Genomic DNA, 25408 nt, shown 5'->3' on the forward strand with positions numbered 1-25408 from the left:
CATCATCACACTTGGTTAACTAGAATATCTCCTCAGTCAGTATATATATTTTCCCAGCACTATGAATAAAAGTCAGTGGAATGAGAAATTGAAAGTACCTCTGATTGGTCCCCTCCTGCAACCAATCAGGCTGGTGGCAGGCCAAGTTTTCATTTGTATAGGAGTGTAACTTTGTAACTTCACTTCAGCCTCTGATTGGTCACTTTCTGCAACCAATCAGACTGACCATGGACCACTACTTCATTTGCATGGGGTATACACCAAGTGGCTAATGGGAAACCTCTAGCGGGTATTTAAACCCCAGAAAATTCTGTAACCAAGCTCTTGAGCTGCTTGCTCAGGCCTGCTCTCACCTTGTGGAGTATACTTTTGAAACCGCCTTTGCAAAAATCATAACTGAGGAAATTATGATAGTGAAAGAGATCAGACCTAACCTACCCTATCTTCCTTCTAACTTCTAAAATGTCTTTGTTCATTCCTGGGTATAGGCCAAACTAGCCTTGGGAAAGAATTTATAGTGTAAACTCTGAGACAAAATTGATAACAGCCCTTTCCCCTTCTTGCTGGGACCAGTCTGCCTTTCTTTGTAGGTGTAACAAATTAGCTACAAGATTATAAATTACAGTTTAGGGGCCATGCAGCCTCTGGCTGCAAGAATCTGAACCTCCCCAAATTGCTTCTGGGAATAACATCACCAATGCAAATCCTAAGATCAGTGCTTGAGATATTTTGCAGACCCTGCATTCTCATGCAGCAGAGGACACCACCCAGACTGATAATCTGGCTCAACTAGCTCCACGATCCCACCCAGGAAGAACTCGCAAGAACTCACTTCGACCCCGTGATTTAATCTTCATCCCGACCAACTAGCACTCCCCACTTTCCGAACCCATACCTGCCAAATTATCCTTAAAAACTCTGATTCCAGAATGCTCAGGGAGACTGATTTGAGTGATAATGAAACTGGTCTCCCGCACAGCGATCAGCGTGAATTATTCTTTCGCCATTGCAATTCCCGTCTTCATAAATCAGCTCTGTCTAGGCAGCGGACAAGGTGAACCCATTGGGCGGTTACACTTTCGTTTTCAATACATCTCTGCTTTTATTGCTTCATTCTTTCTTTGCTTGGTGCATTTCGTCCAGTTCTTAGTTCAAGACGCTAAGAACTTGGACACCCTCCACGGGTAACGGGACTACAGGTGCCCGCCACCACGTCTAGCTAATTTTTTGTATTTTTAGTAGAGATGGGGTTTTGCTATGTTGCTCAGGCTGGTCTCGAACCACCGGGCTCAAGCAATCTGCCGGCCTTGGCCTCCCAAAGTGCCGGGATTAAAGGCGTGAGCCACCGCGCCTGGCCCACTAAACTTCTCTGTGCATCAGTTATTTCATTTGCCTAATGAGGATAATAGTAGTCACTACTGCGTTTTGTGAGCGTTGGTTAATATATGAAAAATGCCATGTGTTTGCCATTAGCATCAATCATGCCATAACCAGAAAAATTACATTGCATTTTTTATTTTAAAAAAGGTGGGGGCCAGAGTGGACCTGGGCCTTTTCCAACTTCTGAGAGGTCTCTATTACTAAGTAAGCCTTAAGAAGCAGAATTCCATGAAGGGAGCTAGGAAACCAGGATTTTCCAAAAGGAGGTGGCATTTGCATTGATCCTGGTAGGGCAGCCTCGAATTCCACGGGGTTGGGGTTGCGCCTTTTCCAAGGCAGCCCTGGGTTTGCGCAGGGATGCGGCTGCTCTGGGCGTGGTTCCGGGAAACGCAGCGGCGCCGACCTTGGGTCTCGCACATTCTTCACGTCCGTTCGCAGCGTCACCCGGATCTTCGCCGCTACCCTTGTGGGCCCCCCGGCGACGCTTCCTGCTCCGCCCCTAAGTCGGGAAGGTTCCTTGCGGTTCGCGGCGTGCCGGACGTGACAAACGGAAGCCGCACGTCTCACTAGTACCCTCGCAGACGGACAGCGCCAAGGAGCAATGGCAGCGCGCCGACCGCGATGGGCTGTGGCCAATAGCGGCTGCTCAGCAGGGCGCGCCGGGAGCAGCGGCCGGGAAGGGGCGGTGCGGGAGGCGGGGTGTGGGGCGGTAGTGTGGCCCCTGTTCCTGCCCGCGCGGTGTTCGGCATTCTGCAAGCCTCCGGAGCGGACGTCGGCAGTCGGCTCCCTCGTTGACCGAATCACCGACCTCTCTCCCCAGCTGTATTTCCAAAATGTCGCTTTCTAACAAGCTGACGCTGGACAAGCTGGACGTTAAAGGGAAGCGGGTCGTTATGAGGTAATTCTGCACGTTTGCCCGCGTGCTCTCTGTGCTCTGTCGCAAACCTCTGGCCGGAGCCGACTTGTTCTCTCGTCTGCTCTAAGTTGCTTTTAGCTTTTGGCTGGGCCCCAGGGGTCCTAGGCTTGGAGGGCGAGGCTGCTCACGGGTTTGGTGGTTTCTAGCCGCATTTTCCCCAGCCCAGAAAGCAGCCGAAGTCACCCTTCGGGGATGGATCCCACTGAGGAAGGGCTGAGATTGCCGCTGGGACCCATTTTGTCCTTTTTCCTATTGGTGAAATGCAGTTCCGTTGCCTCCAGCTCCCAGTCGGCGAGATGGGACTTAATGCTTATCCTGCAAATCTCTAGGCTTCAAGGAAGGGACCTTGAAAGGTCATTTTACTTTCCCTTCCCCCACGCTCCTAGACCGTCGCAGCCAAATGAGAAACGGCCCACATCTCACAGGTTCCTGCACAAAAGGATATTTTTCCAAGAGGATGTTGATTTAACTGTTCAGGAGTAGACCCCCCCGCCCCCCGCCACTAAAGAATTGGGGTGGGAGGGTAGGGCGGGGCGCACTGGAGGAGGCCCTGCAGAGCTTACGTAACAGGCGTCTGCTGCCCTGCAGCGCGGTATCGTTGGACTCTTGGGCACAGGATTTGTATCAGGATTGTGACATACTAGGTAATGGTAGAGCAGGGTGTGGCTGCTCATACTTGCTGGCCTCCAATCTCATCCCCACGTGTGGCTAGAAAAGTAGAATTTTAAAATTGGGGGACGTTTCCTCGTGCACTTTGGGTCTCTTACTCTGCGCATGTGGATCTCTAGTCACTTGCCAACACGGCTTCTCTCATCTGCCAGAATTGTTGGTAGAGTGGGGAGCTTTTACATTTATCCTTTTTGTCACGTGTGGTATATTTGTGCATACCAGGAGCAAGGTGCAGGAGGATGAGTCGGTATGTAACTGATGGACTTGACTGTTCATATACCTTAACAGGATCCAAGAGTGGTGTTTTTGAGGGGTCATAAAGGTTTCTGTTGATAGCATTTTGCAACCTTGACCTTTTTGAGAAGTGGTTGATTGATGGGTAGGTATTTGGCTGGTGTAGTCTAGCCCCTTTTCCAATTTGGGCTGGTTCAAATGAGGGTTTGTGTTGGATATTAACAGACACGTAAGTCAGTAGGAGATCTCCCTTTACTCTAACTTTAAACATATGAGGACATGTTTGAGTTAGGGAACTGTATGGGTACCCTAAAAGGACATGTAGCTCTCCTCTTCTCTCTAATTTCACTTTGGTCAATATTTTTGCAGGTAACCGCTGCCCTGCTATGGAGATAGAAGAACCCAATAATTTATGTCCATGAAAAATACCTGGTTTCCACATTTCCCCAAATGACATAGGCCTTTGTAATCTGGACAAAGTAGGAGTCATAGCCATGTTAGTACTAGAGGAGTGCCCTTTCTGGCCCTCATACAATCCTAAAAAAGGGGATAGACCCTGTAAAAAACAGGACAGGTGGACATTGGCATGCAACTAGCTTTTAGGTTTTAATTAGTTCCTTGCATCTCCCCTGTGTTCGAGGCTGATTCTTCCAGATGCATGGACCAACTAAAAGACAAGGAGTGGGACATTATGCTGATAACCTTCCTATAATTGCAGTCTTGGGCTTTATTTCCTCTCTCTCTAGGGAAACTGGCTTGAGGAAGCTAGCTGGGGGCGGGATTGGAGGAGCTGCTTAACTTTTCTCCCTCTGGACCTAATAAAGTTTCATTTAGCACACACTAACCCAAAGCCTTGAAATGATTGGCTAGTCCTGTTTTGCTGATGGAAAATGACCTGTTCAGGGTTACTGAACTACCAAGTTGGTGGCAGAGCTAGGAGTAGAATTTAGGTCTCCTTGGCTATCAACTAGATCCTCTGAATATTCGAGACAATGACCAAGGATACGTTGAAATAGAACTTTCTCCCGTAACCTGGATACCTTCTACTTATTTAGGCTGAGGACAGGAAGTTACATGGTTCCCTGATTATTAATGTATTTCTTTTGAACAGAGAGTCACATTGTAGGCCTACTTTTTTGGAGGTGCCTAGGCAGCCATGTGGTGTCAGCTCAATTCCTTTTTGTTTCAACGTGGTGGTTGCTGGCGGTGTTTCCGGAATGGGGCTTCCTGAGTAGTGGCTGCCTCATTTGTCGTCTTTGTCCTGCAGAAGTGAACTATGGTATTTGCTGACTCTTCTGGTCCACTGGTTTGGATTGCCAAGGGAAATTAATTTGTTGAGGTAACATGGGATAGCCAGAAACCTCTGACTTGTTAATTACCAGGTTCCATCTTAGTTTTTTAGGACTCCGCAGTTGACTTTACAGCCTCTTTGAATACACTTCTGCTTATTTTTGTGGTAATTTCCTTTCTTTCTCTCATAGGTTGCCAGTCATCCTTTGCCTGCTTGTAAAGCACTTCCTTTTTGCTTGCTCCTGCCTTTTTTTTTAAACCTTACTGGTTTTCTCCAACTTGTAACTTGTAAAGAAACTGCTTTGATGTAGTGGGAAGAGAAACAGGAAAAAATTGAGAGCAGAGAAAAAGTCACTGAGACACCCACAATATCCCAGTTTTCCATCTGGGGCAGTGAAGCATTGATGGACATGGTTCCTTTGAGAGTTTTTAATGGAACTGGACCTGGGACCTGAGATTTCAGGTGATAGAGACTTGATATTCTTATTCCAGCTAAATCAGTATATTTTTTAATGTTTTATTTTGAAATAATTAAAGATTCATGGGAGGTTACAAAGTTAGAGAGGTCTTGTGTTCAACCCATTTTCCCCCAATGGATGCATCTTATCTAATTATAGAACAATATCAAAAGTAGGAAATTGACATTGGTATAAAGTGTGTATGGTTCTATGCCATTTTATTACGTGCATAGATTTGTGTAACCGCCACCACAATCAAGATACAGAACTATTCGATCACCACCAAGATCTCCTTCATGCTACCTCTTTATAATAATAACCACCCCCCTTCCTGACTCCTGGTAACTACTGATCTGTCCACTGTTTCTAAAATTTTGTCACTTCAAAAATACTATACAGATTGAATCACATGGTATATAACCTTTTGGGATTAACTTTTTTCACTTAGCATAATGTCCTCAAAATTTATCCACATTGTCACATGTATCAAAAGTTCATACCTGTGTATTGCTGAGTAGTATTCCATGGTGTGGATGTATTATAGTTTGTTTAACTATCATTGAAGGATATTAGGGTTGTTTCTGATTTGGGGCTATTACAAATAAAGCTGCTGTGAACATTTGTATACAAGTCTTGGTGTGGACATATGCTGTCATTTTTCATGGGTAAACACCTAGGAGTGGAATTGCTGGGCCACGTCCTTTTGAGGTATCCCCAGACTGTTTTCCAAGGTGGCTGCAGCATTTCACATTTCTACCAGCAGTATGTGAGTAATCAGTTTCTCTGCTTCATTACCAGCTATTTTAGTTATTTTTCGTTCTGATGGATATGTAGTAATAACTGACTTTGTGCCTGAAGCAAAGCTCAGGAGTGTTATAAGGAAACGAAAAAAAAAAAAGAAAATTGTGCATATTTTATGTAAAATGGAACAAGTAGAATCTGTAGGCAAGAGCAGTTCCTGTGTTGGAGTCCTCTGAGGAGAAGCTAAAAGCAGAGCTGTTGTGAGTGTAGGAGATAAGGGGAGGTAATCCAGAGGGCATTGAGGAGAGAGTATCAACCAAGTCTAATTCATTAGTAAGCTGACACCATGGCAGTTTGGATAGATGAGACAGTTTCTTAGGTGTCTCTGCCCAAAGATATTCCTCCCTGTAAGGGTTGGGGGTAGAGAGTAGCACTGCAAGAAGTGGCTTGTGCCCATCCTTTTGCCATTAGTCCTTTTGAGCATAGGCCTTCTGGGAGGTTGCATGGGGGAAAATGACCCATGGTAATGGGATATTCTCTCTTCTTTGGAATGTACTTTAAGGCTGGCAGGCTCCTTGTTCAGGATATTTAAAGAAGACAGAATCAAGTGGCCTGAAACAAAGTAGAGTGTATTTCTTTCATCAGAGGCTTACTGCCTTTAATTTTGAAGACTTTAAAACATGTTTTACTATAGAATTATTTTTCCTCAGCCTACCTTTGGAAAGGCTGTTCTTCAGTGAGGTAGATTGGAGTTCAGGCCTAGTGGATATAGGAAATTGGTGGTCTTCTCAGTATGTCTGTAGGAGTTTGTAATTGCCTTAGCCTTAGAGAGGAAGGGGTATTTAAAAAGGCAGAGGAAAAAGATGGAGGCTTATAATCAAGGATAGCAGCAGTCTTCTTGATTAGGTCATACTTCACTGTAGTCCCTTTGCAAGTGATGTTAGCTGTTTTTAGTAGTGGTTGATTTACTTGCCAAATCACAGAATTACATTTTGGAGAAACATATAACAACAACACTTTTATGGCATTTACTGTGTGTCAGGTACACTTCTAAGCACTTTACAAATTGCTGACTTAATTCTCTCAGTAACTACGAGGTAGATACTGTCATCCCGATGAGAAAAAAATCACTTAAAAATAATCATGGCAGGCACAACTCTTAAACCTTAAAAATAGCTGCTATACATTATTGTTTTCATTCACATTGAAGTAGGCTGAGGTTCCAAGGAGTTCAGAATAATTGGTTCTTAAGAATGATAACATAGTAATATGTTGGGTAAGAGATACTGCAGTACATTATTTTCTTGTGTCGTCTTGATTACTTCCCTTCTAATTTGCCTGTTTGTCAGGTGGGCTGGGGCACATGTCCCACCCTCTCTTCTCAGGCTTTTTGAAAGAGGCTGTCTTATGTTGTGTGTATTGCTTGAAGGACCCCTAGTCTTAAGGCCCCAGGCTTTCTCCAAAAAGAATGATTTTCTCTTAGTGTGTTTTATTTTTATTTTAATTTTTTTCTCGAGTCATGTTAGTTTCACGAGGACCCAGAAATAGTATCAAGGGAATTAGGATCAAGATGCATTCCTTATTATTCCTCACCCCTCTAGCTGCTACCCGGATACTATTGTGCCAGGCCCAGACAGATTATCTTTTTAGGTGGAACTAGCTTTAGCTTCCCAGATCTTCAGGGCTAGTTCCTGTGATTTAAGTTAGGTTTTTTTTTTTAAATTCTTTTTAAAGTATGAATACATACCTAAAAGGGCACAAATCACAAGTTCAAAGAATTACCACAAAATGAGCACATTTGTATGGTCACTGAGGTTAAGAGATAGAACATTACCAGAACCCCAAAGCCTCTGGTGTCGTTATCCCAGTCACCACTCCCGCCATCCTCCCCATGACTAACTACTATTTTGACTTTTAATGCCACTGATTATTTTTAAGATGAGATTTGAATTTCCGACTTATTTAACTGGTTCATTAAAAATGCATCTCCTAATCTTTGATGGAACAGTAAGTTGATCATGGTCTTGAATCTTTCTTTTTTAGAGTCGACTTCAATGTTCCTATGAAGAACAACCAGATAACAAACAACCAGAGGTAAGGTCCCTGCTAAGCCTTGGGCTGGGTTTAAGATGTGTGTAGGTACACAGGATGAAATGTTTTTCCTTTCATATTGTATTATGGAACTGTAGCAACTTAAAACAAATGATTTTGGCTTTCTATCAACCCACTCTCTGATCTGCTTTCTTATTTATGAGAATATACAAATATAAGCAAAATCTTAAGAAAGTGATTCCCCTCCCCTTGTTTTTTGAAAATTAGAAGAATTTGGAGTTCATTTTCTTTTTTTGAGATAGGGTCTCACTCTGTCACCCAGACTGGAGTATAGTGGTGTGATCACGGTTCACTGCAGCCTTAACCTTCTGGGCTCAAGCAGTCCTCTGGCCTCAGCTTCCCGAGGAGCTGGAACAACAGGTGCACACCACTACACCTGGTTAAATTAAAAAAAAAATTTTTTTTTGTAGAGATGGGGTCTCACTATGTTGCCTAGGCTGTTCTCAAACTCCTGGACTCAACTGATCCTCCTGCCTTGGCTTCCTAAAGTGCTGGGACCACAGGTGTAAGCCCCCATACCTGGCAGAGTTATTCATTTTTAAAGAATATAAAAGTTGGCTGGGTGCGGTGGCTCACATCTGTAATCCCAGCACTTTGGAAGGCCGAGGCAGGAGGATTGCTTGAGGCCAGTAGTTTGAGAACAGCCTGGCCAATATAGTAAGACACCATCTCTATAAAACACACACACAAAATATAAAAATTTAAGGTTACTTGGCTTCTCTTGCAAAATGAAGAACTATGTAAGAGAAGGATTTTAAAAGTACCAGTAGTTACTAAGGTTATATGTAGTTTTACAAGCCCCCATTCAAATGGCTCAGATAAGTCAATTTTTGAGAATTTTCATTTGTTTTTGCTTCCAAAAAAACAAACAGGAAAGACTTCAGAAGTACGTTTTCAGTCAGTTTAGCTGCTCCAGTGTCTTGGATCCTAGATTCAGAAACAAATTTTAAGTGAGAGTACTGCTCTTGCTTTTGACTAGATTATAAAAGGTCTTTATTTTTGTCTTTACTTTCTTTTTAATTTTTTTAATTTTTAATTTTTGTAGATTTTATATATATATATGGGTTACATGAGATATTTTGATAAAAGCATGCAATACATAATCACATCAGGTTAAATGGGGTATCCATCAAGAAGGTTTTTATTTAATTTTTTTTTTTTTTTGAGACAGGGCCTCGTTCTGTCGCCCAGGCTGGAGTGCAGTGGCACGATCTTGGCTCACTGCAATCTCTGCCTCCTGGGCTCAAGCGATCCTCCCATCTCAGCCTCCCAGGGAGCTGAGACCACAGGCGTGGGCCACCACACCTGGCTACTTTTTCATATTTTTTTTTTGTAGAGACAGCGTTTTGCCCTTTTGCCCAAGCTGGCCTTGAGCTCCTGGACCCCGCCCACCTTGGCCTCCCAAAGTGCTGGGAATACAGGCATGAGTCACTGTGCTCCGCCTATTTTAAATTTTAAATGAAGGGTTTGTGTTGGCAAGGTGCTTTCTAATGATCTAGACCAGTGGTATCTAATAGAAATACAATGTGAGCCAAATTGTGTTAATTAAATTAAAGGGACATTTAACTTTTTTGGTACTAAGTCTTCAAGATCTGGCATGTGTTTTTATACTTACAGCACATCTCAATTTGATCTAGTTATATATCTGGTACTCAACAGACACACATGACTAAATGACTGTCGTAATGGACAGTGCAGGTCTAGCCCAGAACATTTTCAGGTATTGGTCCTAGAATAGAGCCTGTCATTTTGCCAAGCACATCCCTGCTGTACCATAGTGGCAGGGTCTTTGTATAAGGCAGATCTGATCCCGCTTGATCTTCATTATTGTGCAACACACAGAAACGATTGGAAATATGCCTATCAAGTTATTTTAAGAGTAAAGAAACATGTTTGGAAATCTTTTCATTTCTGGAAATCCATGGAGTTGATTAACAAAATGAAGCATTAGAAATAATAAAACTTGCTGATAAGGGATAGTCCTGAAAACTAATTGGTTCCATTGCACAAACTTTGTACCTGATACAGATTTTTAAATTTGATATAAATGAGTTCTTATATCTGCTAAATATTAATAACATAAGATATTTTAAAAGTATAACTTTTTTAATCATTCCATTCTTTGCTCAGATGTCATCATATCAGACTGTCCCTGGCCATCCTGTCTAAAAATCTCCTCTACCATTGTTCCCCGGTCATTTTTGTCCTCAAAAGTAGGGGAACAAAAATGGGGAACAATGGTTTGTTTTTTTTTCTGTATCTCACCATCTGATATATTACATGTACGCACACACACATACATGTTTATTGTCTCTCTCCATTAGAATTTCACTTCCATGAGAACAGAGAGTTTTTTAAAAAGTTTTCTGTTTCATTCTCAGAACCTGGAATGATGCCTGGCACAAAAGAAGCATTCAATAAATATTTGGTGAATAAATAAATGCTTTTCTTGATCAATTTTAATTTCTTATAAACTGGCAAAATGGCAAGTTAGTAGCAGGTTTATAACAAAACTTTTAAATGTTTAAAGGGAGTTAATTTTTTGATTAATTTATAATGTAATGAATGTGATACATTATGGAAACCAAGCTCTAGACAGTGCAATTATTTTTTCCTACATAAAAAAGTGACTTAGGATCTATTAATAGGTGTAGAAAAGTTACTACATGTTTTTTATTTTTCCCCAAATTTCCTTTGATGGTTTCAAGATTTGAGAATTTTATGTATTTTCCATAGTCATATAAGAAGTGTTTTCAGGGGTCCCCAAGATCACCCACATATCTCATGATGATTTGCTAGGACTCAGAGTTGTTCTCATGGCTAAAGTTTATTATAGTGAAAGAATGCATGACAAGATTAGGAAGAGGAAAAGACATGGGGGAGTCTAGAGAAATCCATGGGCTTCCAGTTTCCTGTGAGGGGACACATCAAGTGTTTTCCTTTCTTCAGCAGTGAAAAATGCAGTAATTGTCTGCAGTGTTTCTGCCTGGAGAAGCATGCTAGAGACTCAGATCCCAAGATTTTTGTTGGGAACTGGTAACATAGGGATCCTCTGCCTAGCAACTACCAAAATTATAAACTTCTGCTGGGTGTGGTGGCTCACGCCTGTATTCCCAGCAGTTTGGGAGGCTGAGGCCCGCAGATAACTTGAGCCCAGGAGTTCAAGACCAGCCTGGACAACATGGCAAAACCCCTACAAAAAATACAAAAATTAGCTGGGCATGGTGGTGCATTCCTGTAGTTCCAGCTACTTGGGAGGCTGAGGTAGGAAGATGACCTAAGCCCCTGGGGAGGTTGAAGCTGCAGTGAGCTGAGATTGTGCCTCTCCACTCCAGCCTGCTGGGTGACAGAGTGAGACCCTGTCTCAAAAAAAAAAAAAAAGGAAAAGAAAAAAAAAATTCTAGACTTCTAGAGTGGGGCAGGTGTTCAGCATAAATCACCATGTTTGTATAGACGGTCTAGGAAGAGTGAATAGCCCTTGTTGGTCTTGTCAGTTAACTTTGAAAGCCAAGTTCCCAGATACCAGCCAGGATCTAATCTTGCAGACAGGTCCTTCTGTAGATAGTAACCTCAGGCCCGCTGTGTTAACTCTTATCTGTGAAAGGGGCAGATACATAATGAGATTGTACAATCCTAGGTGGAGGGTTGGCATTGCATTTAACTTCTTTCCTTAAGGACCACCATTGAATTACTGATAGTAGATTTGAAGGAACTTGGAGAAGAAAAGGAGCTTTATGCTTTATGAGGTTATCAATAAACTAGTTCCCACTAATTTCTAGGAGTAACTTCGTTCTGTTTGTTGTCTCTCTTTGGTTGCAGGATTAAGGCTGCTGTCCCAAGCATCAAATTCTGCTTGGACAATGGAGCCAAGTCGGTAGTCCTTATGAGCCACCTAGGCCGGCCTGATGGTGTGCCCATGCCTGACAAGTACTCCTTAGAGCCAGTTGCTGTAGAACTCAAATCTCTGCTGGGCAAGTAAGTGCCAGGCTCTGGTGCTGGTAGACTTTGTGGCGGGGGAAGTTGTCAAGCACGTTGTTACTGTTTTTAACTTTCATACTGCTCAAGTGTCTTCATCTCTTCCTCTTCTCAGGGATGTTCTGTTCTTGAAGGACTGTGTAGGCCCAGAAGTGGAGAAAGCCTGTGCCAACCCAGCTGCTGGGTCTGTCATCCTGCTGGAGAACCTCCGCTTTCATGTGGAGGAAGAAGGGAAGGGAAAAGATGCTTCTGGGAACAAGGTAGGACCTGTGATTTTGACATTATTGGGGGTGAGGGCCTGAGTCTGTAAGAGACTGTGGTTGAAGAATAGAGAAAGCTCATTTATTTTAACTTAGACACCTTTTATTGAAGTATACAATGCCGACACAGCTTGATGGGTTATCTCAAAGTAAACACACTTGTGTAACCACCACCCAGGTCAAGGAATAGAATATTACCAGCATCCCAGAAGCCCTCCTTCATGTTCAGGTGGTGTTTAAATATGTTTGAAAAATATGTGAACACTTTTGAGGTGAAAGAGTACTCAGTGAATATGATGGTCATGATGATGTCACCTTGGATTTAAGGCATTTTCTTAAGATGTGTAAAGTATGTTCCTTTAAATCTCTCTTTAAGATAGAGGTACAGGTATCAACTTATTTCATAAAGAAACTAAGTCTCAAAAAAAAACCTTAAGTTTCTGAAAGGCAGTTATACGATTAAAGTTAGAGGCAGTGGTGCTGTTGGTGGTCTTTAGAGCTCAGCCCATTCGATCAGCAAACTTTTTCTATAAATGGCCAGATAGTTAATATTTTAGGCTTTCTGTGTTGTGCAGTCACTTCCATCTGCATATAGTCTCTGTTGGAACTATTCACCTCTGCCGATGTTGTGCAAAAGCAGCCATAGATAACTCACCAAACAGATTACTGTGAACTGACAACCAGAATTCAAATATTCAATGATAAAACTGGCTCTTTGCAGATGATTTTGAATTTGCCCATTGACTAGAAAGGAAGCTGAAGGCATTTTTTAGTACTTTCCACTATTCTGGTCTTTAGTATCTCGGAGAACAAGATGCTCTGAGTCTAGTGTCTCAGTCTCCTTTGGCTTCTCACATTTATTAAGGTCATTGGGAGTGCCTGCTTTCAAGCAGTTTCTTTTTTTAGCACCAAAGATGCTGGTCTTGCCTTATCCTGCTTTTGGCATGGTCTTGCTACAGTATTAGGAGTCAAATGCTGACCTAAAATTTGGTGTCCTTTTAATCTGGAACTCATGATGCATGAACTCTAGGGCTTAGAAGTGGCAGGAGGCAAAGGGCAAATTGAAGCAAAACTTTTTATTTAGGAAATGATGAGCTGACTATATAGTCTATGACTTTTTTAGTAAACTGACTTGACATTCACTATCTAATGGCTTTTAATACCTGAAATTTCAGGAGTCAGTCCCAAGTTCAAAATGGATTAAAAAAACAGTGAGGCTGGGTGCGGTGCCTCATGCCTGTAATCCCAGCGCTTTGGGAGGCCGAGGTGGGTGGATCACAAGGTCAGGAGTTCGAGACCTGCCTGGCCAACATGGTGAAACCCTGTTTCTACTAAAAATACAAAAAAGTCGGGCATGGTGGCAAGTGCCTGTAATCCCGGCTACTCCGGAGGCTAAGGCAGGAGAATTGCTTGAACCCAGGATGTGGAGGTTGCAGTGAGCCAAGTTTGCAGCACTGCATTCCAGCCTGGGCAACAGAGCAAGACTCTGTCTCAAAAAAACCACAAAAACAAAGTGAGGATATGAGGACATAAACATTTTCCCTTTATCCAAAGTGCCCACATTGATCTTTTAAGGGCCTTCTCTTTCTTCTAGTTATTTGCAGATCAGTAAATGAGAAATGGGTTCTGATTGATATTATTTCCATGGCACCTTTTTTCATGAAGAGCTTTCAATTTACCCTGTTTTTCCTTAAATATCTTTTTAAAGAGACAGGGTCTTGTTCTGTTGCCCATGGTGGAGTGCAGTGGCATGACATTAATTATTGCAGCCTCAAACTTGAGGGCTGAAGTGATCCTCCTGCCTCATCCTTGCAGGGAGCTAGGACTACAGGCACATACCACCATGTCCAACTGAGTTTTACTTTTTTTTTTTTTTCCTAGTAGAGACGGGGTCTTGCTATGTTGCCCAGGCTCATCTTGAACTCCTGGGCTTAAGTGATCCTCCCATGTTGGCCTCCCAAAGTGTTGGGATTATAGGTGTGAGCTACTGCCCCTGGCCTCCTTAAATAGTTCGTAAATGGAGGGGTTATTATGCCTTTTTGATAGAAGGGAAAATTTCAGAGCAACTTCCCAAAGGTGACACAATGAATTAGCGTCAGAGCTGGACATAGAACTCAGGTCTCCTTACATTTGAGCATTGTTATCATTACTACATGTGTCATCTTCCAATCACTAGTGGCAGATGTTATTGTAGTCTACAGAGCTTATGGGAGTGCCACAATCTTCAATTTTAGCATTAGTACCTCTGCAATTCTTTGGATCTTTAGGGAAAAGCCCCATTTTTTATGGCAGTCCCCTTCACCTCCTTGATACATAGGAGCATAGGAGTGGGCAGTGACTTAAAATGAACATCTGCTTTGTGCTATGTACTCTTCTGTGTCCTGTCCCCTTTCATCTGGCTTGCTTCCTGTGCCTCTTTGCTTAATCTCCTGCCAGAGACTCTCTGGTTTGCTTATCCTCCCATCTTGCTTTCTGTCCCCTTTGGGGTATGCCTTGATGGCAAGCTGACATTTTAAAGCTCTATGTTTAACTTCTACATTTTCTTCCTCTCTTTTTGTAGAAGTATATTTCTTGTTTTCTCAGATGCCTAGCTTCCAGAGAAGGTCATAAAATACCTCTTTGTCAATGTGAAGTGTTTCTGAGGTTCTTTTCTGTTGTCACGTTTCCATCTGCCTTCTCTGTCCCAGCTTGCCCTTGTTGCTTTTATGAGGAATATGTGTGAGAGCCCCTTGCACTTCGCAGAAAGGCCTTGGTAGCCAGCAGCTTGAGTCAAGTATGATACTATCACAAGGAGAATGTTTAAAATGAGGAACTAAGTCAAGGAGAGGGAAGGATAATCAGAACCTTGAGCTGAAGGCTGGGGAGAGGCTAGTGGGGTGTGGTTAACTTCATGTGATTAGAGGTAAAGCCATCGTTCAGGAATATTAGGTTTGCAATTTGAGGGAAGTTAAGGGAGAGCAGAAACATGCAGAAATGACCAAAGTATCTGGAATATTTGGAAGAAAGAACACATCCTACTGCTGGTTGTAAAAAATCGCTGTCCCACCTACTCAGGGTCTTTAGAGATGTTCAAGAGGACTCTTGGTGTATGAAATGCTTTTATAGTTGTCTTTGGAGCCATCACATTTTCTGTTTTTGTTTTTCTCTATAGGTTAAAGCCGAGCCAGCCAAAATAGAAGCTTTCCGAGCTTCACTTTCCAAGCTAGGGGATGTCTACGTCAATGATGCTTTTGGCACTGCTCACAGAGCCCACAGGTACCAAGAACCTTGTAGACTACCACACTGAGAACAGTATTCCTATTTACTTGAGTAGCCCAAGCTCTGGGTTGTTTTTGGAGAGTTTTGTATTATACTGTAATCCTTTCAGCTTCTCTAATTGGAACTGCCACTATGGCTCTTGTTGAGTAGCTCTCATCCAAAGAGGAAATAAAGGTAAAAAAATGTTGGTAATTGTAGGGCTTTTTGTGGAGTTTCAGGAAGAGGTTGCTCTTTCTCACCTTAGATATTTTGTACAGAGTTATCCTTTTATGAACGTTATAAGATCAGACTCTCATGCTGTCAGTAGGAAGCAAATTGAGGAATCCTCTTCTGCTATCATCAACCGGCCAATTACTTATTGTGATTTGCCCTTTGGCCTGCTGAAGAGTGTTAACTGAGTATCTTAAATTCTACCTAAGTTCATTACTTTTTTACTCTTTCCCTTTGACCTTGCACTATTAGTTAAAAATCTTATCTTGTACCTAAGTGTTTTTTGTTGCAATGTAGGGATGAAAACCATGATTTCTTGCAGTCCAGAAGTAGAAATATTTTAGTGATAAGGAGCTGGCCTCTAGGACTAGGAGGAATGATAGGGATTGACTAGAATTTGAATGTCTTTGATCTTTTCTAGCTCCATGGTAGGAGTCAATCTGCCACAGAAGGCTGGTGGGTTTTTGATGAAGAAGGAGCTGAACTACTTTGCAAAGGCCTTGGAGAGCCCAGAGCGACCCTTCCTGGCCATCCTGGGCGGGTATGAAGAACTCTTTAAGATCATGCTTTAAGTATTGTTTGCCTGGTAGTAGGCCATAACTTGGGTGGTTTATTGTCATATAGCTCAGTCACACTGGGTAACTGAGGAGAATTTAATAAAGGAACTACAGGCTGGGCATGGTGGCTCACACCTGTAATCCCAGCACATTGGGAGGGCCCAGGCAGGAAGATTGCTTGAGCCCAGGAGTTTGAGATGGGCCCAGACAACAAAGTGAGATCTCATGTCTACAAAAAAAAATTAGCTGGGTGGTGGTGGTATGCACCTGTGGTCCCAGTTACCAGAGAGGCTGAGGTGGGAGGATCACTTGAGCCCGGGAGGTAGAGGCTGCAGTGCACTGTGATCACGCCACTGCACTCCAGCCTGGGTGACAGAGCAAGACCGTTTCAAAATAAATAAATATAAATAAATAAATAAATAAATAAACGAACGAACGAACTACATACAGAGGTGTGGGTAGGGTTCAGGGAAACCACAAAGGGACAGTACAGTAATTTGGGGCTACCAACAGGCATCACCATTTCTATGCCTGAAGGGACAAAGGGAGGGGAATGGTTATCAGAATTCAGAGAGGAAAGTTGGTGTGGAGAGAGCTATCTGATGGGAACTGTAGCCTTTGGTCAAAGGACACAAGATCTGGTAGGGAGGGGGAGCCAGGGCAATAAATATTCTGATCTCCTTTCAGTCTCCTGCTGCTGCACCCCCTCCCACCCTCAATTTGGCTGAAACCCAAATGGAAGCCAGAGCGCAAGAAAGCTCCTTGATGTAGTCCATGCAGGTCCTCCTCCTGTGATGCAACAGGGTAGAGAAGGATAGAAGATGGCTCTGCAGGGAAGAATGGGAAAGATCCACCATAGGTGCTCATTTAGCAATTTTGAAGTGCTTGAGCCTTATAACCTGGCAGGGTATAACTATATAACCTGGCAGGGTATAACCATATAACCTGGCAGGGTATAACCATATAACCTGGCAGGGTATAACTATGAAAACCTCTTCATATGTGTTTAATATATAATTTAGACCTCATTTCTCCAGATTACATACCTATTTTATCTTTTCTCCTATAGGGAAAGGCAGCAAGTAGATAATGATTTTCCAATGGGTTAGTTAAAAATAGAAATTTCAGAATTGAGGGTTGAGAGGAGGATAAATTTTAGGTGAGAGAGCCAGCACTGCTTGGATAAGACAATTTCCTGTGGCTTGGTGTGGTGATCTAGGTAGCAGTCTCTTTATGGCTGGAGGCCCATTACCCTTCTATGAGCAGGGTTTTTTCCCCCAGGGGAGTGAACATACTATCTCCTGATGAAAATTGACTCTGGAGTTGGGTGTCAATTTCAGGTAGCATAGTTGCTTATACTGTTTGGCTCTGTGTCTCCACCCAAATCTCATCTCGAATTATCCCCACGTGTTGTGGGAGGGACCTGGTGATTGGATCAAGGGGGCGGTTCCCCCCATACTGTTCTTGTGATAGTGTTGTTTGGCAGTTCCACCCTTGCTCGCCTCTCTCTTGCCACCATGTAAGATGTGACTTGCTTCCCCTTTGCCTTCCGCCACGATTGTAAATTTCCTGAGGCCTCTCCAGCCATGCGGAACTGTGAGTCAATTAAACCTTTCTTTATAAATTACCAAGTCTCAGGTAGTCCTTTATAGCATTGTGAAAATGGGCTAATACAGTTGCTTTCTAGGCTTTATGAGCCCAGTTTCAGAGTCTTAAAAATAACTCAGGTAGATACAGGTTGTTGTGTCTTGTTCTTGGAAAAAGGTATCTATTCCTGGGCTTTGTTCTTCAACTTTCTGTAGACCTGGAATATGGGAGTGAGTGCCACCTAGTGCTACCTTATGGTTAGGTTTTTAGGTTCAGACTGAAATAGCTGTTAACGGGGAATTGGATGTGAGATTTTTTTGCCACCTTTCTTGCAGTGTAGTTTCCCTAGGCCATTAACAGTTTTTGGGAAAACTTTTATATTTTATTAAACAAACTTTATTGTAAGAAACACTCATATGTACGGAAGTTGAGAGAATAGTGTAGTAAACTCCCAGGTATCCATTACCCTGTTTCAACAATTAATTGACATTTTTGCTAATCTTGTTTCTTTTATGTCCTAACTCTGTTTTGTCAGGAATGTACACACACACACACACATATACACACACACACACACACACACGTATATATTACTGACAAAGTGAATACAAGTGAAATAAATATGTGTATATATGTGTGTGTGTGTGTATATATATAGATATTTTAGATATATAGACATATCTATATATCTAGATCTAGATCTATATATAGATTTTTTTTTTCTGATACAGGGTCTCACTCTGCTGCCCAGGCTGAAATGCAGTGGCATGATCACAGCTCACTGCAGCTTTGACCTTCCAGGCTCAAGCGATCCTCCCACCTCAGCCTCCCGAGTAGCTGGGACTACAGGCATGCATCACCATGCCTGGCTAATTTTTGAATCTTTTTGTAGAGACAGGGTCTCACTGTGTTGCCCAGGCTGGTCTCGAACTCCGGGGCTCAGGCGATCTGCCTGCCTTGGTCTCCCAAAGTGTTGAGATTACAGGCGTGAGCTTGTGCCCTGCTGTCAGGAATGTTTTTAAGTTAGCCTTAGACATCATATACTTTCACTTACATAGGTTGAGTATCTTTTATCTGAAATGCTTGGGACCATAAATGTTTTGGATTTCAGATTTATTTTTGGATTTTGGAATATTTGCATGGTACTTACCAGTTGAGCATCCTAATCTGAAAATATGAAATCTGAAATGTTCCAATGATATTTCCTTTGAGCTCAAACAGTTTTGATCTTGGAGGATTTCAGATTTTTGGATTAGGGATACTCAACCTGTAATACTCCTGTATACATCTTGTAACTGCTAAGCAGATTTCTTTTAAATAATCACCATATTATACCTAACAAATTTAGCAGTTTTGTTACTATCATCCAATACCCAATCTGTATTCAGATGTCCTTGATCATCTCAGAAGTGTCTTTTTACAGTTGGTTTGTTTGAATAAGGATTCAAATGAAGTCCATGCATTGCCTTTGGCTGTTAGGTATCTCTTGTAATAATCTCCTATTTATTACTTTCATTCTGTTGATTTGTTGAAGAAACAGGCATTTGAGCTGTAAGCTATTCTTTAGAAGAAATTGAACTCCTTTCTAACTGCTTTCTTCCCTTTGTGTGTGTGTGTGTGTGTGTGTGTGTGTGTGTGTGTGTATTTAAAACAATCTATCTTTACCCTTGGTGGTAGCCAATCTTTACAACTGAAATAAATAGTAAATAGTTTCTTGCCATCTGTTCACCCACATCACTGTTGTTTCATACCTCCTTTTCACAAATCCTAGCATAGGGTTTCTCACTGGATAGGCATTATCTTGTTTATTGAATGAAGAAGGAAACAGACACAAGGTGGTTTGTCCACGTAAGTGGGATTTAGTTATATGGGAATGTTTATGGAAGGCAGGCTGTTACTTTGTTTCTCTTTAGTTTGGATCTTTTTTGTCTCATAGGGAGATGCAAGATACATGTGTATTTATCTTATTTCCATGTACTAGAAAATAAGATCCCAAAGGGTAGGGATCTTTCTGTTGCCTTTGCCCTCTGATGTTTCTCAAAGACCTAGAATAGTGCTTGGCACAGAGTAGGTGCCCAGTAAATGTGTTGAATTGGGTGACCCAACAAAAATAAATGCCATAAAGAAAATGTCCCAGGCTGGGCATGGTGGTTTAGGCATGTAACCCTAGTGCTTTGGAAGGCCAAGGCAGGAGGATCACTTGAGCTTAGGAGTTTGAAACTAGCCTGGGCAACATAGTGAGACCTTGTCTCTACAAAAAAATTTAAAAAGAAAAATTATCCAGGGGTAGTGTTGTACGCCTGTGGTTGCAGCTACTTGAGAGGCTGAGGCAAGAGGATTGCTTGAGCCTAGGAGTTCCAGGTTACAGTGAGCTATGATTGTACCACTGCACTCCAGCCTCGGCAACAGAGTGAGACTTTGTGTTGAAAAGAGAGAGAGAAAAAAAATGTCCCAGCAACTGAGCATAGGGTATGACTTTAGGAATATATATTTTTGTTCAGTATATATTTATTTAGTATACAGTCCAATCAATCCCTGCTCTAAGGTTAGGATAATTCTGAGTGGCTCTGGGATCCCACAATTAGCAATCGTGCTTAGATACAATTAGCAATCTTGATGCTCTGAATTTGTGTGTGTGTGTGTGTGTGTGTGTGTTGGGGAATGTGCAAAATAGATGTGGAACCCATAGTTTCCTTAGACAAGAGTAGGTCTTCTGAGCCCTGCTTAAAAAAAGAATATGGATTTAAATCTGTTGTCCATCAGCTTCTAGGTAGAATTAAAAAAAAAATGTATTGATGGTAAGTGGGGTGAGGAATTTTTAAAAAGATACACTGATGTCTGGAGCCATACCTTAAAAGGATTTCTTAGAAATGGATTGAGTTTTTGGGTTGGAGAAACATAGGGCAAAGTTAGGCAGTACTTTTGTCACTTTGAGACTTTCTCTGTTCCTGTGCCTTGAAATAGAAACTCAGGTTCTATGTAATACCACTTCTCTAGTCCATTCTTCTTTAAGTGATGATTCTTGCTTTCTCTTGTAGAGCTAAAGTTGCAGACAAGATCCAGCTCATCAATAATATGCTGGACAAAGTCAATGAGATGATTATTGGTGGTGGAATGGCTTTTACCTTCCTTAAGGTGCTCAACAACATGGAGGTAGGAAACCAATGCCAAGTGGATGTGAAATAGCTCTCCATGATAATAGCAGGTTGTATAAATGTAAAAAGAAAACAGTCTTTTGACATGAGCCCTGAAAATTCCCATTTTTATTTATTTTGGCAAGTCTTTCGTCTTTGCATTGTTCCTTTATATTGTATTGTGTCTGGTTCCTGTCTGCTTTGTGAGGCAGTCTTGTTCTTAGTATAGATGCTGACCTCCATCATTTTGGCTCCCCTGTGTAGATTGGCACTTCTCTGTTTGATGAAGAGGGAGCCAAGATTGTCAAAGACCTAATGTCCAAAGCTGAGAAGAATGGTGTGAAGATTACCTTGCCTGTTGACTTTGTCACTGCTGACAAGTTTGATGAGAATGCCAAGACTGGCCAAGCCACTGTGGCTTCTGGCATACCTGCTGGCTGGATGGTGAGTCACTTGAGTGGGTTGGTAGTGTGAGTGAACAGAAACTCTGTGGTGTCATTTATTCATTGATTCAGCCAATCAACAAGCATTTTAAAACAATCTCTATAGGAGATCTGTCAGAGAGGGCTCTGCATGTTGCAGTGAGTCCCTCATGGAAGAATCCATGGGAGAAAAGCAGTGCTATTGGATTACTGGCCTTCAGTAATGCAGTAATGTGTTGTAAAACTTTGTTGTTATTGTTGTTTTTTTTTTGAGACAGAGTCTCGCTGTGTCACCAGGCTGGAGTGCAGTGGCACGATCTCGGCTCACTGCAACCTCTGCCTCCCAGGTTCAAGTGATTCTCCTGCCTAACCCTCCCCAGTAGCTGGGACTACAGGTGTGCACCACCATGCCCAGCTAATTTTTGTATTTTTCATAGAGACGGGGTTTCACCATGTTGGTCAGGATGATCTCAATCTCTTGACCTCGTGATCCACCTGCTTTGGCCTCCCAAAGTGCTGGGATTACAGGCGTGAGCCACTGTGCCCGGCCCATTTTTAGTTTTATCTGTTTTTTCTTCATCTGTTTAATGTGTATTAAGTACTTACTGCCTGCTGGAGATAGGGTCATGTACTTTCATGGTTTGGATTGTTTTGGATTATGTTGCTATCTAGAAAGCTATATAAGAAAACTTTCTCATATGAAAAAATTAAGTATACTGATTACAAGCAGGGAGAAATGTAAGTGTATATTAAAGACTAATATAGTTGATTTTAGGGTGCTCCAAATATCATTTTGATTGCTGTATAAAATTGTATCATGTTTTTACATGCTAGTTTGCTTATTTTTCTTTTCAGGCATTCACGTATTATTTAGTTCAGTGTTTCTCAAAGTATGTTCCTAAGACCAGCAGTATCAGTATCATTTTTGGAACTTGTTAAAAATGCAAGTTCTTGGGTCCCACCCCAGACCTACCGAATCAGGAACTGGGGGTGGGGCCAAACAGTCTGTTTGAATAAGCCCTCCTGGTGATTCTCATGCATGGCAAAGTTTGAGTACTACTGATCTAGTTTACTGTCATTCCCAACACTATTGACATCTGTTGTTTTGTGGGGGACTGTAGAATTGTAAGGTTGTTTAAAGCATCCTTGGCCACTAGATGCCAGTAGCACCCTCCCAAGTTGCAACAACAATATTTCTAGACATTGCCACATGCCTATCTATTGTGAAGGGGCAGAACTGACCCTGGTTGAGAACCATTGATCTAGTTTTCACTAACATAAATATTGTGGCTAAGAATGTCTTTATTAAATAACTTTTGAGGTTTTCCGTTAGACTTGATCTTCCATACAGTAGAAATTTTGAGTATAAAGGGCATGAACAGGTTTATAAAGACTGAAGGGTACTATTTGGTTCTAGAAGAAACTTTGGTGTGCAGCCCTGAGTTCTGGTCTTGGTGGAGGTGGTGTTTAAGTAGCTTTTCTTGATAGCTCATCTTCTCTTTCACCTCTACCCCTCAGGGCTTGGACTGTGGTCCTGAAAGCAGCAAGAAGTATGCTGAGGCTGTCACTCGGGCTAAGCAGATTGTGTGGAATGGTCCTGTGGGGGTATTTGAATGGGAAGCTTTTGCCCGGGGAACCAAAGCTCTCATGGATGAGGTGGTGAAAGCCACTTCTAGGGGCTGCATCACCATCATAGGTAAGCAGTCCTATACAAAGCTAATACCCATATAAGCTGGCAGAATTCTGATCAGAGGAAGGTGGAATGGAGAACTTCTTCTATGTCTCTTTATTCTGGGTAAATGTTAAGAGGTAAACAGGTAGGTAATTTACAGAGGAGCCTCTTGGTAAGATAGAGTTGGGGGTTTATCGGCTACCTTTTGGGTTGGGGAGCACACTGCCTTACAGTTTTGGTGCCAATCCCTTTTTTTTCTTTTCTCTCTTTCCCCTTTTTACCTGGCTTTCATTCAACAGGTGGTGGAGACACTGCCACTTGCTGTGCCAAATGGAACACGGAGGATAAAGTCAGCCATGTGAGCACTGGGGGTGGTGCCAGTTTGGAGCTCCTGGAAGGTGAGGGTCTTCTGTTTTTTGGCTTGTTTGGGATAAGGGTGGACTGTGCAGTGAGAGGTGGGTAGAATGGAGTGGAGAAAGTTAGAAGGTAGTGTTGTCATTAGCAGTCATTACTAGCTGGGCAGTACAGAGGAACTTCAGATAAAGCTCCTGGCATCCACTGAGGCGGGGAGGGACAGATAGAAACTTGTTCTGAGAGTTATGGTCTAGTAGACCTGGAATCCACAATGTAAAAGTTGGCCAGCTCCTGGCCATATATCCTAAAAAAGAGCTGGCATGTTATTGGGAAGATAAAGTGGGGGAAATCTGGCTTACTGGGCCCTATAGTAATGCTGTCTATGTATGTGTGCTCTCTCAAAAACAGGTAAAGTCCTTCCTGGGGTGGATGCTCTCAGCAATATTTAGTACTTTCCTGCCTTTTAGTTCCTGTGCACAGCCCCTAAGTCAACTTAGCATTTTCTGCATCTCCACTTGGCATTAGCTAAAACCTTCCATGTCAAGATTCAGCTAGTGGCCAAGAGATGCAGTGCCAGGAACCCTTAAACAGTTGCACAGCATCTCAGCTCATCTTTACTGCACCCTGGATTTGCCTACATTCTTCAAGATCCCATTTGAATTTCTTAGTGACTAAACCATTGTGCATTCTAGAGTGCATATATTTATATTTTGCCTGTTAAAAAGAAAGCAGTGTTAGCTTAGTTCTCTTTTGATGTAGGTTATTATGATTAGCTTTGTCACTGTTTCACTACTCAGCATGGAAACAAGATGAAATTCCATTTGTAGGTAGTGAGACAAAATTGATGATCCATTAAGTAAACAATAAAAGTGTCCATTGAAACCGTGATTTTTTTTTTTTCCTGTCATACTTTGTTAGGAAGGGTGAGAATAGAATCTTGAGGAACGGATCAGATGTCTATATTGCTGAATGCAAGAAGTGGGGCAGCAGCAGTGGAGAGATGGGACAATTAGATAAATGTCTATTCTTTATCAAGGGCCTACTTTATGGCAGACATTGTGCTAGTGCTTTTATTCTAACTTTTATTTTTATCAGTTACACATGATCATAATTTAAAAAGTCAAGGCTTACAACAAAAAAGCCCCAGCCCATTCCTCCCATTCAAGATTCCCACTCCCCAGAGGTGACCACTTTCAACTCTTGAGTTTTTCAGGTATATACCTCCATGTTTCTAAGTAATATGCTTATATTGTTCACTTCTTTTTTTTTATTTTTTAAAGAAATCTATTTCATACCATGGAGGAAGGCTCTGTTCCACATATATTTCCACTTCATTCTCTCGGTATAGTTTTGTCACAATTATAGATTAGATCAAAAGTCTACATAACTAATACAGCTGAGCTATGTAGTATGCTATGATTAAATTTACTTATGTAACTTTTATTGTCTTTGGCATTAACAGTGTTTCAAAAAATTTTCTTTTTCTGTGTATACCCATCAGTGATTCATTCCCAATCTTCTAGAAGCATAAGTGTCTCAATATATTAAAACATATTAATAATCCTTGTTAGAGTTATCCCTGCAGGAGTCCTTAGTGCTCCTTTATCCAATTTGTACTTGATGCCCTCTAGGCAAGGTGTACAGCTAGCTGTTGCTCTGGTATTTCCTATAACCTTCTTGGGGATTCCTTTTACCTCCTGTGTTAGACTCCTGTTTTCTGGATTCCCCCTTTTCCCTCTTTCTTGGTCTACTTTTTGTAGAACACAAGACTCTACTAGCTTCCTGAGAAAGGGTGCCTGGGAGGCAAAATCTCTAAGACTTTGTAAGTCTGAAAATGTCTTTATTCGACCCTTATACTTGATTCCTAGTTTGGCTATATATAGAATTTTAGCCCGAGTATCACTTTTTGAGACTCGAAGCCACTGTTTCATTGTCACTATTGAGAATCTAAATGGCCATTCGGATTCTTTCATCATCTTTATAATTTTACCTTCCTATTTCTTTCCTGTCCTTTTAATGGAGTTTTGGGAGAGAGCAGAGGTAAACATGATTTGAAAAAGCCATGTCTGACCAGAAATTCTGTGCTGGCAAGATATGTATTTCACCTTTAGGGACAAAGAAATAAACTTTTGGATAGGACCACAGAGCTAGTAAGTAACAGCAGGGATTCAAGTCCAGG

The 25408-nt window shown here is 41.9% G+C and overlaps 1 protein-coding gene across 1 annotated transcript; it reads left to right on the forward strand.

Annotated features, from left to right (window-relative positions):
- Positions 1–1911: 1911 nt before the first annotated feature.
- Positions 1912–24117, forward strand: PGK1 (phosphoglycerate kinase 1). Its single transcript, XM_003824410.6, has 11 exons — positions 1912–2278; positions 7732–7782; positions 11620–11775; positions 11891–12035; positions 15187–15290; positions 15925–16044; positions 20686–20800; positions 21046–21225; positions 22722–22899; positions 23175–23273; positions 23638–24117. Exons 1-11 carry the CDS (start codon positions 2214–2216, stop codon positions 23676–23678), a joined length of 1254 nt encoding a protein of 417 aa, XP_003824458.1. The 5' UTR covers positions 1912–2213; the 3' UTR covers positions 23679–24117.
- Positions 24118–25408: the final 1291 nt, after the last annotated feature.

The sequence above is a fragment of the Pan paniscus genome, chromosome X, assembly GCF_029289425.2.
Source record: "Pan paniscus chromosome X, NHGRI_mPanPan1-v2.0_pri, whole genome shotgun sequence".
NCBI lineage: Eukaryota > Metazoa > Chordata > Mammalia > Primates > Hominidae > Pan > Pan paniscus.